Raw genomic sequence first — 16323 nt, forward strand, 5'->3', positions numbered from 1 at the left:
TCCATACGGTTGTCGTTACATGCACTGCAGCGGAGATGAGTTGTCTGGTGACGTTTCTTGCGACAGGTCTCCGTGGATTGGCAACGTACCCACTTAATGTTCGCAAGGTTGCGGACAACTCAGTCTACCAAAATGTTGGCGTGGTGCAAGACGCCAGGGTACAAGTACGAGGTGCCGTGTGTCACTTCGCTTGACGATACATTCTTTTTTTTAAGCTTCAGTGAGCTAGCTACGGCTTTCGATGGGGAACACTTCCTTTGAAGTATTGACATAGGAAACTGTAGTTCCTTTTGTCTATAAAAAAACATGAAAGAACCATTGTTTTATCGTGGAATAAGTGTCTGCACAAAAAGAGCGATGCCTCTGGACATCTCCAGTATATACTTTCTCATTTTACGCTGGAGGTGCTTTCCGTGATGAATTCCTTTTCAGCGCAGACCAAATGGGCGACACTGACAGCTTATCGTTCGATGTCCTTTCGTGCAATGCAACAACCGCTGAACGCGCCTCATCACCGACTGCAGCGACATCAGCGGCGGCAGCGGTCAAATTAATTACTACGGCAGCCTCAAATTAAATTATTAGCCCCGGCGGCGGCGGCAGCCCCTCCTTGCATGCACGTTGCCGCCTTGCAAGAACGTTTTTCCCTCGTCGTCACGATTTGACCCTGGCCCGCGCGACCCCCTCGTATCTTCCTGGGGCCTCAAAGACGCCTCTCTTGAGATCCATCAATATGCGGCTCCATCGCTGTTCTTCTTTGGATGTGCTGCTGTTGCTGCTGACTCACTGTCGTTTTCGTGTACCATGCAGTGCTGCTTCCGCCTTTGGCTATGTATTTACGTATACAAATACGACTTCTAAGTATGTACTACGTGCTTGACTTCTGTACGCGTTACGTTCGGCACGGAGACGGTGTGGCAGGCGGGAGAGATATGCTGCTCTCTGTACGCTAGTAATGTTTATGTACGGGGATCAAACGCGACGAAAAGTCGCATTGCGACCATTTCACAAATTGCACCGCCATTGCACGGAATGGTACCGTTATCACACCTGATTTGTGGAGCGTACACTTTTTTTGTGATAATCAATATAAATAACAATAAATAAATAAATATAAATAACGACGTCATTCGGGATGACGTTTGGCTACCAGAAGCGTGTTATGCGACGAAGTTCTGTTTTTAAGAGCGTGTGTGGCCAAGGAATCTACGCGAAACTTACTTTCGTGTAAGCTAGGTGACAAGAGCAACGAACAACAACAACAACAATAGGTGATGACGATGAGATGGGGTGTTTCACCGCGGTGGTGCTGTACCCTACCCCATTGCACGTGGAACATTATATGAAGATGATGAACGAAGGATGAAAATACTAGAAGGAATTAAAGCGAGAGCAACGAGTCTAATCTCAATGTATTGGCAATATACTGCTTGACAAGCTGACAGTATAGTTCTCATGCATTTCTTCGGACCTATGAGCAAGGGCAGTAACAGCTACCTGCTTCGTACCAGCAGTTCCAGAGGCATACGATAAAATTCTTGGTATTCAGGCACACTATATATGTTCACTCTGTTTGACTCTTCCTGTGTCGATTGTACACCCCATGTGTCGTAATATCGTTCGAGATAGCACACGTATCTTTCCGTCCTTGTGGGTAACGACTAAAGAGTAACTCTTTAGAAGAGTTAATTTCGGTAATTGCTGCTGTACCTTTCGTGCAAGGCAACATCGCGTCATAGTCACTCTACGTTCTCAAGTTTTCAGAGCGAAGGTCCTTCCGTGCTGACGAAATAATGAGGAAGTCACGACTCTTCCTTTCAAGTGGGCGTCGGCAGCGAAGGAGAAAGGAGTTAAACAACACGAAGGAAAGGATCGCTTGACTAAAAGTCATTGCATAATAACTGTCCTTTATATCGACGTCTGCAGCATTGATGTGCTCCGATAAGAAAGACTCATTGTGTGAGGGCTTTTCTCACGATGTATAAAAGCGTCGTTTGTTATTAGGAGGAGTATAATTATACTTGCGATTGATCTCGCTATCACAGCATTCGTCAATTACAATGTGTTTCAACAGACTGCCGACTCGAAAGATATAATTTTCAAATTCCAGTCGTACTGTTTCTGTCTTGGCTGTCATTTTTTAATCTCTTATCTTGCACTTCGTGAATTTGCACCTAACCTCGATCCACTTTAACCGCGTTTAACTCGGAAGCCCGTTCCTAAGTTCTGCCTCGCTCTTCCAACAACAGTAACACGCGTCACTTCTGTCTTCATATATAGCCTCACATCCGTCCCACAGGAAGCAGTCCCAAGCGCAAAGCGCTCGTTCTTTGGCGCACGCGGCATGTAGTTAATACATAAAGTGGTTCTTCTTGGCACATTGCTGTGGCGGTGTTTGCTCAACGCGCTCCGCGCGCGGGTAATTGATTTTTCTCCTCCCTCTCCATTAATGCAATTACGTGGTCGGCAAGCGAGAAATACTCTTCCACCCTCGCTGTACATGCTTGCCCTTTCCGGTAGAAGCAACACATCTTTCGGCTTGTCGGAGGGTGCCCGAATATAATGGAGAAGAAAGCGGCTCCAGCTCAAAGAAGCGTCGGCTGCCTTATTCTATATCCCCCCCCCTCTTTCTTTTTCATAAGAGAGATGGGTGACTTGTTTATTATGTGGCGTTGGTGTCGCCGAGACGCTGGTTTGAGGGGGCACAACGTCGAAGAGATGTGCTGCTCTGGCATAGACTGGATTCCCCGTAAGGATCTACGTAAAATGGTTTCCAGTACCTCGGTTGCAACGCAGGAAGAAATGGTGTTTCAGAACTCATAGTATATACATTTGGTGACCCGGGGAAGGTGTTGGAAAAAAAGCGAGAATCGAAATTGTAAACCCTTCGTCACGTTGGAACATGTTCTTTCGTAGCACACGAATAATTTTTTTTTTTTTTACGTCTGGTACTAGGTTTGTAATGAATGCGCATACACTGTTCACCGTGTCATCATCACTTTTCTTTCATTTACTGTTGTTGTTGTTGTTTGGATTACACGCGCTTGTCGGTCGGGGAAGGTAGAGAACCATGTAGTTTGGACATCAAACAGTACCAAAATTGTAAAATGCAATATTGATACGTATACGACAGCCGCAAAATTTTCAGAATACTTCAGCTATGCTTGCTTGTCTTGGTCTGCAGAATTATCCATTTGAGCTCTACGTTACATGAATACAAGGCTCTCCGCATTTGGCAATGCGGGCATCTCATTTACACAGCGAAAGTCTGTAGTTTTAGTTTTGCTTTCAAATTTCGCAGGAAACTCAACTTTCAACTGCCACCTGGTGAACTTTTCACCGAATCAAATTCCCTAAACTGTGTAGGGAGCGTCGGGCAACCGAAACTGATGTCAGCTATTTACATTTGACACATGACAGAGCACAGATACGCGTCGAACCCAAGTCGCAATATCGTCAGGTCACACTATAAAGACACTTTTCTGGAATCCCTATACCGGGTGTCTCAGTTACATCCCGGGGCTAAATAATTCGCGAACGGGTGCACCATTCGACGAACTTTCTTTCTCGCGGTGAAGCGCAAAAGGAAGTAATTCATTGGTGGATAAAGGAGTGGAAGAGCGTCCTTTTGCGTTTCACCGCGACCAGCCGCGACAAAAATATATGAAAACCGAAACCAATTAATTAGTGCAACAAATGACCCGCTTCGGTTCGGTGGCAGATTTTTCTCTAAGGGTGTTCACTGAAGGTCCATAAAGGGGTAGTACCCATTGTAATGCCGACGGCGCCCGCTTCAGAAGTTATGTTCTTTTCAAGAAACTCATTTGAATTTTTATTTAAATAATGAGCGCCTCCCACTCATTCACACGGTGCGCAAGTTGTAGGCGGTATCCGACAGATACTTGTAAAAACAGAAAGTTATTCGATTGGTGCACCGGTTCGAGAATTATTTAGCGCGGGGATTTAACTGAAGCACCCTGTGTAGGGCCACACTCCTAGAAATGCACTTCACCTCATAGCACGCTCCTAGCCAACCATCATCTCGAATGATATCGTTATCTTCCCTGATTTGTTGAAAACGGGAGGCGTACGCCTCATTTGTGACATTTACGAACGGCATAAGTGTCACAAAAAAGGCGTACGCCTCCAGTTTTCAACAAATCAGGGAAGATGACGATATCATTCGAGATGACGGTTGGCTAGGAACGTGCTATGCGGTGAAGTTCATTATTAAGAGTGCAGGATAATACCGACCGCGCTTATATAGAGTCCGGTCTAATCCCCAATTTCTCCAGCAGCAACGGCGCTACGAACTGGTTCCTTCAGACACCTGGCCTTCTGATTGACGGCCCGCACGGCGAAGAACATGCCGCCTAAGGGCCCATACGTGTTGTTACCACCAGCAACTGTGACCGACTCCGCTTCCTGACGGCTTGTCGTGTGACGAGGGCCCCATTGTGCTGCTGGGATGGAATCGGAACATCCAGCCTCGCGGATACTTGTCGCTTTATGTACGGAGCGGCTTCTCCCTTTTGTTCGTGCTTTGCCGCTGTGTGTGTGTACAGGCAGCGACGTGTGACTCCCGCACTGAAAAACTCGAAATTGGACGTATATATTGTGCGCGACCGTATAGCTGCTTTTGTTGCATACATCCCTCTATATACGCTTTACCCTATAATTTGCTAAATATATGCGTCGACCTCGGGTTTCTCATTGTATTCTGACGACCTGCATAAGAAATATGTATAAGAGATTATTTGTGCGATGAAACAGATTGCAAATTCAATGAAGCGAGGCTTATTCTAGAATTATGAAGAAATCAACGATGAATCGATCATTGTTGATTTCTTAGGCAATTTGAGGCTTTGTTTGTATCTGTCCCTTGCTATGTTGTTTCAGCCTCAGAACATCGGTTTCTCTCTTATTCTAGAAGCCTGCGGAAAATGTGTAAATACACATTCCGTAAAGCACATTGATAAAATTCGAGACGTTCACGGTATAAGCGTTCAAGAACAACTCAAACAAGTTCAACCACGTGCTTTCTGCAGGCTTCAGCCTGGGATAGGGACAACTTAGAATGATATAAAAGCCAATATGTGAAATAACAACGCGGGAGTTGAAGTGCAGTGCTTTTTGTCGCGTCGTCCATCTATTCGTCCCAGCACAGTTCTTTTTATAAAGTAGCGGTTTTAAGAGATCGATTAAATCCGAAAGCCATAATATTATGAAGTCGACGGCGCACACCTCATGACACAATATGACCACGTGACATGCACCTGATATGGCCACGTGACGGCCGTATAAAGCTACCGCGTTTTGGCACGATCCCCAAAGATGCAACCTTTCCTTTTTGCCACATCTTCCGTTTATTTCTCGGTGCAGTACGCGAACAAACGGATTCTAAAATTATTTTGTCCTTGCTTTTTAGGGACCGCAAGCAAAACGGTCACAGAACGGACAATAACGAAGACAGAGGTACAGAGGAATGAAATTCGAAAGCGCAGGTGAGCCCTTATTATACGTATTTTAAAAAAATAGTACTCGCAGGATCGGAATATAGTCAGCTGCTCTAATAGTTAAATGGATATGTGGAACGATGCATCTCTCTTACGCGAGCGTAAATCGGCGCCATGCAGACTGTTCCCATCCCGCAAATAATCCGTGAGGAACGACACCCTGTGACGCTGACCCGGGGAGCTCCCGTGCCGACACCTGTGTACGTAACGCATTCTTGAATTCCGCATACCGTAAACGAGCAGAGCGAAGGAAGCACACACGTTCGGAAGGGCCACCCTCGGTGCGGCTCATTTGGCGCGGCTGTCGTGCGAAAGCACGTAACAGCAGGCTCGAGTCCTCCCAGAGACCACCGCTCTGTGTGACGGTCGCACGGCATTCCACCGTCCGTGTTTTCCCAACCTTGTTGCAGCCGCAAAGTGTCAGAACGATAAAAAAGGACTGCCAGGTACACGAAACACAAGAGTTACAACTGGGACTAGTGTACCCAAAAGGGAAATAAGTGGAAGGACGATACTTAGGGTGCTTGACGTTTCGCGCGGACGCTCTTCATCGGAAGAAGGGGAAGCAGCTACTAGAAAGGGCAGCCGCAGAACAACAGTAACAATAACAACAACAACAATAGATGATGGCGATGAGATGAGGTGTTTCATCGCGGTGGTGAAACGCCATTGAAACGTACCCCATTGCTCGTGGGATATTACTACACTCTTAAAAATGAACTTCACTGCATAGCACGCTCTTAGCCAACCATCATCTCGAATGATATCGATATCTTCTCTGATTTGTTCAAAACGGGGGCGTACGCCTTTTTTGTGACACTTATGCTGTTCATAATTGTCACAAAAAAGGCGTACGCCTCCCGTTTTCAACAAATCATGGCAGATAACGATATCATTCGAGATAATGGTTGGCTAGAAGCGTGCTATGTGGTAAAGTTCATTTTTAAGAGTGTAGGAGGAGTGTGCGAATATTCGGATTTTTGGAATACCGAAGCGAATAATATCTTTGATTTCGAATCGAACGTGTTGTTCTGTATTCGAGCTTCGAAACTGAAGCCATCCCTTTTCCAAACCGAATATATTCGAATAGTTCGGAAGCATACTCGTGTAAGCATAGGAACGCCTTCTTTCATTGTTCTTAGGCACTTGAGGCTCGTGTGTTGTTTTGTCCTTTCTTCTGTGTTCCAGCCTCAGAACATCAATTTCCATCGGAGCGTACAAAAAACACAGTGAGTGCTGCCTCGTATACCCCTGTCATGTAGCGTGCACTGTGCCGTACATCTGTTTGCTTACATAGCTATTCGCTACGTATTCGCTTCGGTTTTTAAAAATTACTGTTCGCACAGCATTGAACTTCACGTGTCGCTGTCTCACACGAACTTTTTCGAGATCTGCATACTGCTACTATACTTGGTGCGCCGCATGTTAGCTTTAAGGTACGTTACTATTTAGGTCTAACGTTATCAATTGGTATTAGAATATGGAATACTTCGAGAGAGAATTTCCACTTTGACACTTTTCGTTTCGCGATAAATCGAGGCCGCACACATCCACTTTTCGCATTAGAGGCACGTGCCAATATAACCAGAATCATCACCTCTGATATCTGGACTACACAGCAGCGGTCAGCACGAAAGCCGGCGGGTTTCCTTTGACGAACGTCCTTGGCAGCATCAAACAACAAAGGGAACAGGTTCCGACCGGCAGGAATGCCAAGCAAACAAAATTCTTAATAGCAAACAGGGATGAGGCATGCTAGACGATGAGTAAGCATTGTCATCAAGTGGGACTGCATTGACGTTCCAGAGGGGGCAGAACTGACCTGTGCGACATATGTTGGAAGACGCGAGAGAACAACATGAACGAAGAGAAAAATGTCGTCGACAAAAACGAGAGAGCAGAATTTTGTAACAGGATGTGAACTGAGTGCACGTATCAGCAAAACGTGGGCAAGACAACATGCGGAGTGCAGTTGTACACCGTCACCAGATATAGCGCACGTGCACAACGCATGCGGCAACTGTAAAATTTAAGAACCTCACTGGTGTGAGGTGACTCAGACCAACATCGTGACGTGGATGTGGGAAAGTGGATGACATAAAAGGTTGGCATGACGGGATCACGGGGGCACAAGGACACGGACGGCGTTCATATAAAAGTGGCAGTAAAAACGCTGAAGAAGATTGTCTATATTGAGACGAAATAGTATTTATACTGATTCGGGTGCTGTGAGTGAGGCTGCGCAGGGACCCCTGGGCATACCTCTGGAACCGCGCCTGTCTTGTCGGCCGCAACACGGTGTAAATTTCTGCAAGTTGGTGCGAAACGCAGAGAAGAAGTAAAAGAGGGTAGGTAAGTTGTCCGCGCCGCCCGCACGAGACACATAGAAGAGACGGCGGCTGTAGAAAAAAATGAGCAGCCTGTCTGCTGTATTGTGAAAAGTGTCGAAGCTTTACAGCAACATTTACATTGTCATCGCGTTCTCTAATACGCGACTCCCTATAAAAGGAAAGTAACGGGAGTGATAAAGGAGGAGTGAATCACACTTTGTATTGCATACGCCTTCGAAAACCGGCCATGAGGTTTTCTCTGGGTTTTCCGGCAGTCTTTCCAGACGAATGTCGGCGCGCAGTTCCCTCTGAGGTCGGCCCACGACGCACACTAAATCCCAGTTCCCCCCTCCCCCACTCCTTCCCGCTGTCCTCTCTCTCTCTCCACATCTGTATAGTCATCATCCGCGCATAGTCACAGTTGCTTCGCGGCACTAAGCCCGGCAAGACATTCTGCAGTGACGTAATGAGATCACTGTGACGTAGCATCAGCATAGTGACCAGTTGCGACGTTCCCACTGAAAATTCGTCGCCGCCAGACACAGCATTTCGCTATTTGCGGCGTCCTCAGTACGTCATGAGGTGACGTCAACATCGCTCTCTTTACTTTCGACCTCTCTGAAGGAATTGAGGGGTTTCTGTATAGGGTGCGCAGATCCATCACTTATCACGAATTGGCTGCACGGTATGGTGATCGTTCTTGTGCAAGAGCGCGAGTTGTTTGTTGCACAATGGGCCGCAGCTAAAGACGAAATATTTGTGGATGAGACGACTTTCGCTGCTGCTTTAAAACAGTATTGGCACCCTTTCCTCATCGAGCACGAAGCCCCAGTTCGCTCTCTCTCTCTCTTCTATATATGCATCTTACATGAAACAAACTATTTCGGCTTTCGAGCTCAAAATCACGTAATATCCTCAATGTTCCCCCAACAAAGCACGCTCTTGGAAAGCTTACACAGACATCACCACCCATGAAGTCGAAGCAATGACGCGCAAAATCCTATCAGTCACCACGCATGTTGCCGAACACTGCGAGGCCACAAAGCGGTTGATGCCCGCAGAGCAGTGCGAATTGCTGGGTGGCTCGGCACAAAGGATATACATTGACCGTACAGCGGATTCTGCGGCTGCGTGTAGTAACAAAGCGGTGGTGGCTACACTGGAATGATGAGTGCGCGGCCTTTGTTGTTTAAGGCCAGCGAGGCGGGTGGCACCGCCTGCTGGAGGTTGCCTGCATCGGCAGATATCGCGGAAGCGTTGTATCAATAAGAACGCGCAAGTGGCGACAGTGATTGATCTTGCCGCTGAGTGGGGTCTCTGTGGTTTGTGAAGGTTCCTCGTGGAGCAGGAGGGTTTCTCGATGTTGTGCGTATTTGGGAGAACTGTATATTTTCCTGTCTATATCATATTTGCTATAAGGCGGGAGAAGGTGCTGTTGAGGGGGGTAACCATCGTCATGACCCGCGGTGGAAGAAAGAAGGAGTAATTTCAGTCGTTTTAGGGACTACATGCGTCGCCCGAACCATTCCATAGCCCCTTTGGGGAGTAAATGCATGGAGGTCTATGTGAACCTTTTGGGACTATTTGCAGTACTGGGGAGTAAATCTGAGGGCCACGAGACTAAAATGGGATCAAGTGGAGCCTATAGGGGACTTGTAGCTGTAATTAACTCTTCAATTTACTCCTCTATCTCTTGCACTATTAGAAAAAAAGGTGGAGCAGTTAGGAGATAATAGTTGTCGCATATGTTGTGCCTAAAAGGTTGCAAAGTTCTATACCTGCTACCTCACTCTCAAAACAGAACTTCACTGCATAGCACGTTGTCCGCCACCCATACCCACGAATGATAGGGTTATCGCTTCTGATTCGGTGAGCGAGGGAGGCGTACGCCTTTTTGCAGCAATTTGGATATATGATAATTTATTTTACCACCCTTTTACACCCTTTATCAGACGCTTTGTTGACATGGTAACTATAGAAGTTCCCACCTCTTCACGCCCCTTTTTTCTTAGAGTGAGAGTGTACCCGTAAGTGTACCTTGGGGTGTGTACCTTGGTGCTCTCACAGTATTCCAATACAAACGAATCGTTCGAATACGTTAATAAATTGATTTCTTTCTGGATGCCGTGCTTCCTCGGTTACGAGGAGACGTAATGACGTTACTGGACACGCGGTGTTTTTCGCGGTGCACTCTTAAAAATGAACTTCACCTCATAGCACTCTCCTAGCCAATGATAATCTCGAATGATATCGCTATCTGTCCCGATCTGCTGAAAACGGGAGGCGCATGCCTTTTTCTGTGTGACATGTATGCTGCTCACAATTGTCACAAAAAAAGCGTACGCCTACCGTTTTCAACAAATCAGGGCAGATAACGGTATGATTCGAGATGATGGTTGGCTAGGAGAGTGCTATGCGGTGAAGTTCATTTTTAATAGTCGGTGGTAACTATAGAAGTTATACCACCTTTTCACACCCTTTTTTCTTAGTGTAGAGTGTACCCGTAAGTACCTTGGGGCGTATGGCTTGGTACTCACGCAGTATTCCAATACAAACGAAACTTTCCAATACGTTGATAAATTGTTTTTTATTTTTTTTTTTTTTTTTCTGGATGCCATCTTTCCTCGGGGACGTAAGGACGTTACTGCACAAGCGGTGTTTTTCGCGGTGGGAGCCCATATAGGCGACTGTGCGACACCGGCTATTATCACGCGAAAACCGTATTTCACCGCAGGGTCTCGAATTAAATGAACAGAAAACAGGTTACCCAATCGACTGCCAATTTACTCCCCTCCTCATCCGTTTCTTTGAGTGTGGCATTCTTATTTGTAAAAGCGCGGTAGAGTTAGGCGTGATTGGGGCGCCGGCTTGATTATACTTGCTGCCGTCACTTTTTGCCGTCGCACGAGGTAAAAACACAACAAACAGTCGTAATGACCTACGTCGCAGTCTCGATTGGTTAATCTACACCCCTGTAATATACGGCTCTCAGACGTGCTTGCCAAGAGCAGGTGCAGCTCGCTCCAGGTGCAAGCTTGGGAAGACATTAAATGATTTCCTCAAGGCGATACCGTGCTATACCGCCTGGAATGAGAGGAACTTGCCATACTGCAAGGCTTAATGGGGCTGGCATACATATTTCGAGAACGGCGCGGAAGTAAGACTCATGTTTGAGGGAAATCGGTGTAGTACATTACACTGCAGGACAAGTCATTTATAGGTTACGGCTTTTTATATATATATATATATAAATGGGTGGCCACTTGGTGGGTGACTTCGGACAGGACTGAGAACACTGTGTTGAAGAATGTTCTCTACGTAACACATGCAGCATATATAGTTGGACTGAGAGTATAGAGATATCTGCTCACAAATGCTGCCCGGCTCCGAGCAATATACGCAGCAAGTCGTAAAGTGCTACAGAGTGTATTGGACAGATACAACAACAGACCTGAGAAAGATATACGTAATCGAAGTATCGTATAGTGAAACTTAATCACTAATCAATTATTTTTATGTGAACTTTAACGAGAGAGGAACATTGATGAATATGAACGAAAGTTTATGACTCTATAGTCGGCGTCGAATTAAGATTAGGCTGAACAACGAATCTGCACAAATTGGACATTAACAACCCACCCCGTTGTCTATAATTTGATACCTCTTCATTGAGGAAATAATCAGCCAATGCCCCCATACCTACAGCAATCAAAATCCCTCCACACGCTTGATACAACGAAACATCTTTTTTTTTTTAAATCCCCAGGCGGAACAGGTCGGAAAATTGTCGCGAACCTGTAATTTCCTAACTGAACTTCCACGGTGTATGCTTTCTATGTAAGGGCTTTAATATTTTGTACCCTAAGTACATTCAAACAAGGCTAAACCACCTTCACTATCATACTCCACTTACGTACACGACCTACACGATCATTAATATGATCCTTTTTCCTACGGGAAGATGTAAGAAGCGAGGTTCGAACACGTCTCCCGTATCAATGGCCGCCGTAAATCATATGGGATAGATCTGGTGGACATCGTGAGAATGGTGGCAAAAAAAAAGTGCCATGCAGGCACGGCGTAATTTGCCGAGTAATTTAGACGTCGCACACTGGTATAGATCTCCCTTTGTCTATTCCGGTTAGTATATAAGTACTCACTACTACCTGCTCGGGTGTGGTCCATTAAGAAAAGTACTGCGCCGTCCAATAATCGTCTCCCCCTATGCCTTCCCCAGTTTGCGAGGTGTTTGGTTCGCCCTCCAAATTAGAGACCGGTACGTCGGAATTACAAAGACGTTTTCACGGAGAGCTTATAAGATTGCTTTTCCTCCTTTCCACCCATCCCACTGGTGGCTGCTATGTCGTTCGCTTGTTTGACTTCGTGCAGGCATGTCGGGGCTCTATATGGTTGTGAATGCCCGGTAGCGTCTGCTGTGATTTTCTGCCTAATAGATTTCGATGAAGGAAAACGGGTGTGGTGCCCGACACGCTAGCGTTATGCGCGTTTATAACGTGTTTGTCGGATAAGTACAGGGGGAGAAATATTGATACGGGTATACGTGTATTGCGTAAAGTCTGTAAGTGTATACGCACTTTTAAGTCGTTTTTTTTTTTTTTTTTTCACCTGTGTTACCGGCCTTGAATGTGTTTGTACATATTGCGCGAGATGTGTTTGTGCTTAGATTGCGGCGGTCCTCTCTAGCCTGCACTGTAAAAATAGAACTTCACTGCATAGCACGCTGACCGCCAACCATTCCCACGAATGATAGGGTTATCGCTTCTGATTCGATGAGAGAGTGGGTCGTACGTCTTTTTGTGGCAATTTTCATATCCAAATTGCCACAGAAAGGCGTACGCCCCCTTTCTCTTCGATGAAGTTCTGTTTTTTAGAGTGTGCGTGTAACTAAAGCTAAAAACAAAGGCATATCTCGTGACACGTTGGGGTGAGATGAAAGTTATGTCACATAAAAGTGTTGACATTAGAGGAAAGAAACCCGAAAAGTTTTCGCGATGTTCATTATGTGGATGTGTTGCTTTAGTGTTTGAGTTTAGTGTTTGAGCAGTTACAAAGATGGGGCCACGTTCGACGTCGGTTCATAGAGATTGAGGTGTGGGGGAGATCTATATAGTGTCTCCTGCAGGTCTGTTGCAGTTAGAAGAGCATTGACTTCACGAATGAACGATGAGCGAATTATAATAAGATAGCTCTAATTCACCCGTTTACTTGCCGAGTGGAGTTTTTTTGTGTGCTAATCCAGTTCTCTTGGATGAAGTTAAGATCAACTCACCTTCCTTTACACCACACTCTATTACTTAGTTTGCGTAATGCATGTAATGTTCCATAAACATGTGAGGTGCAGAATATGGTCTTTCGATTATAGTCTATAGAATTTGGTCTTCTCAGTTCTCCACCTTTCATCTTCGTCATTCCCGATAACAATCCGTCTCTAAAAAAACCACAGCATACTGTTCGTGCTATCATAAGACGAGGATAAGAGCACATTTGCAAAAATGAAAAAAATGAAAAGTAACCAGCGTTAACCAATTCAGCGCACGCGCCTGAGCAACACCGGAACTTTGTGCCCGTCCCTTGAGGGATTGAACATTGACTTACCATATGCTTTGCTCTTGTCGGCAAGGATGCCGTCTATGGAGTGCTTGTGGGGGGCTTTCGGGTCGTCATCGTCGTCACCGGGGCCTCGAGGGCCCCTCAGAAGTCGACTGATGGACGAGACGGAAGGTGCCGTGGCCCTCTCACAGATGCCTTCCTTGATTAATCGGTCGCGTATCTCCCAACTGAAGATGCCCGGATTTTCCCGTTTGTAGTCCTCGATTCGCTTCTCGACTTCGGGCGTCGCCACTCGAGGTTTGCTGCCGCCGATGACGCCCGGTCGGATGCTGCCGGTCTCCTGCGCATGCGTGGGGACCAGATCAGAATAATCACTGTTATTATCTGTTGTCACAAATGAGCAGCACAAGCACACTCTTGAAGCAGAATTTCACCGTATAGCCCCACTTCTAACCAATCATCATCGCGAATGACATCGTTCTCTCCTCTGATTTGCTGGGGACGGAAGGCGTGCGCCATTATGTGACATTTATGCAGTTTATTTATGCACTTATTATATGTTTATTGTCACAAAAAGGCATACACTTCCTATTTTCAACAAATCAGGAAAGAGAACGACATCATACTGCGCTCTAAAAACAGAGCTTCACCGCATAGCACGCTCCTAGCTAAACCATCATGCCGAATAACAACATTCTCTCGCTTGCTTTGATGAAAACGGGGGCGTACGCCATTTTTGTGACAATGAGGAACTGCATAATGCCACAAAAATGGCTTACGCCCCCTTGTATTCAGCAAATCAGGGGAAAGAACGATATAACTCGTGATGTTGGTTGGCTAGGAGCGTGTTATGTGGTGAAGTTCGCTTTCGGACATATGTCGGCACAGTTCCCTTAGAAGTCGGCCCAGGACGCACATTCCTCAGAATGTCAGTAGTGACGCTGCCCACATATGTGAGGCCGACAACGGCGAACCCTTTCACCACCACCATCATTTTTAAGAGTGTGGATGACAGTTGGTTGTGGGCGTGGTCTACGGTGAAGTTATGTTTCTATACTCGCTTCCTTCAACTAAGACATTCTCACGCGAAATAATTTACATAATAATCGAGCCGCAAAGAACGGAAATCTTTAAACCGTGCTTATAGCGAGTGTCACGGCTTTAAGCATGGCTACTAACCAACCACACAATGACCTGAAAGGTATACGGGTTATAAACCGTGCACCATAATGAACAACCTCCCCGAGTTCCGGACGGCCGCGGCAGCTGAGGTCTCAATCGCCCCGCGACTTTCTTTCTGCCAAGCGTCGAAAGCTAGTATTGTCACTAATGTCCCGTAGCTTTATGTAGAGGTCGCCACACGATGGTAAAATTTTCAACCGCGCGAAGCTGCGGCTTTTTATGTTCCAGAATTATAATACAGATTACGGGTATCACGGATATACATACCAGGCGCTACACGTTCAACAACACACTATATAAAAAAAGAAAAAAGACCGAACAGGGGGGCCGGAGGTCGATCCCACGATTTTGAGGCTTATCCGCGTTGGATTGAAAGCCGGGGTTAAGCTTGCGGGTTTTAAGCTGGCTTTTGCGGTTGATCGCAGAAGTCAGGGGTTCTCTATAAGAGGATTTTCGAACAGTTCCCTTCCGAAATCATTTATTCGTATCAATGAGAGGGAGAGCGAAGAATAGAATCTTTCGAACGAATAACGTCCGTCAATGGACAAGCCGAAAGCGCAAAGTCGGACGTGGAAAATGTGCAGGCGACATTAGCCGCCGATTTCGGAACTGTCACAACTGCAGGGATGTCTGCATTCTCAGAAAGGAAACTTGGATCACGATTGACAGATAGGCATTGCTTCGATTGGCGATGCATTGGCGATGCATCGGGGATGCATTGTTTCGATTGGCGATGCGTTGGCGATATATCGGGGATGCATTGCTTCGATCGGCGATGCGTTGGCGATGTATCCGGGGCGCATTGTTTCGATTGGCGTTTTCCATCACGATGGCGTAAAATTTCCGTTTGGTTCGCTTATATTTCTGTCATAAAAATGGATGACCTCGCCGCCTAGCCGTATGGTTCAAGGCAGCGTGCAGTATACAGCGGCGTTTCGTACCGCTTGTCTGCTATACTCAACCCCGACGAGGCTGTCGCAATTGGCTGTCGCCATGGGAAAAGGCCTACTTCCCTCACGCAGTGCATTCTGGGCTTTTCCTTGTCATAATGCGTTGAGAACCCCACGAAACATGTGACCACGAAAAAATGGCAGTGCCCGTAATGCGCGACTGGAACGTTTGGAAATGAACCGTTTGGAGTTACCTATTCTGCGCACTGTTTTATGAACTCCTCGACGAAACCCCTTGCTCCGCCCCTCATTCGAGTTTCATAACCAGTTTACAGTATACAGGGCGTTTCAGTTAAATCCCCGGGCTAAATAATTCACGAACGGGTGCACCAATCGAATAACCTTCTCCTTTTACAAGTATCTGTCCGATACCGCCTACAAGCTGCGCACCGTGTAAATGAGTGGGAGGCGCTCATTATTTTAAAAAAAATTCAAACAGGTTTCGTGAAAAAGCGTAACTTCTAAAGCAGGGTGCCGTCGGCATTAAAATGGGTACTACCCCTTTTGGGACCCTCAGTGAACACCTTTTAGAGAAAAATCTGCGACCAAAGCCGGTCATTTGTTGATGTGAATAATTGATCTCGGTTTACATATTTTTGTCGCGGCTGGTCGCGGCGAACCCTTAGGGTGTCATAAAATACGGGTAATAGGTCGCCATATTTAATAATAATTGGGTGTTTACGTCGCGAGACAACTGGGATCATGAGCGACGCCACAGGGGTCGGTCTGTGGATTGCTTTTGCCCACCTGAGGGTTCTTTAATGTGCGATGAAA

The 16323-nt window shown here is 46.3% G+C and overlaps 1 protein-coding gene across 1 annotated transcript in view; it reads right to left on the minus strand.

The window, feature by feature from the left end:
* The window catches only part of LOC135370476 (protein gooseberry-like), a 46773-nt gene that overhangs the window by 10557 nt on the left and 19893 nt on the right, over positions 1-16323 (minus strand). The window contains exon 3 of the mRNA XM_064604226.1: positions 13463-13757. Coding sequence (XP_064460296.1) covers positions 13463-13757 — 295 coding nt within the window. The remainder of the gene's footprint in view (positions 1-13462; positions 13758-16323) is intronic.

This window comes from Ornithodoros turicata, chromosome 10 (assembly GCF_037126465.1).
Source record: "Ornithodoros turicata isolate Travis chromosome 10, ASM3712646v1, whole genome shotgun sequence".
Taxonomy (NCBI): domain Eukaryota; kingdom Metazoa; phylum Arthropoda; class Arachnida; order Ixodida; family Argasidae; genus Ornithodoros; species Ornithodoros turicata.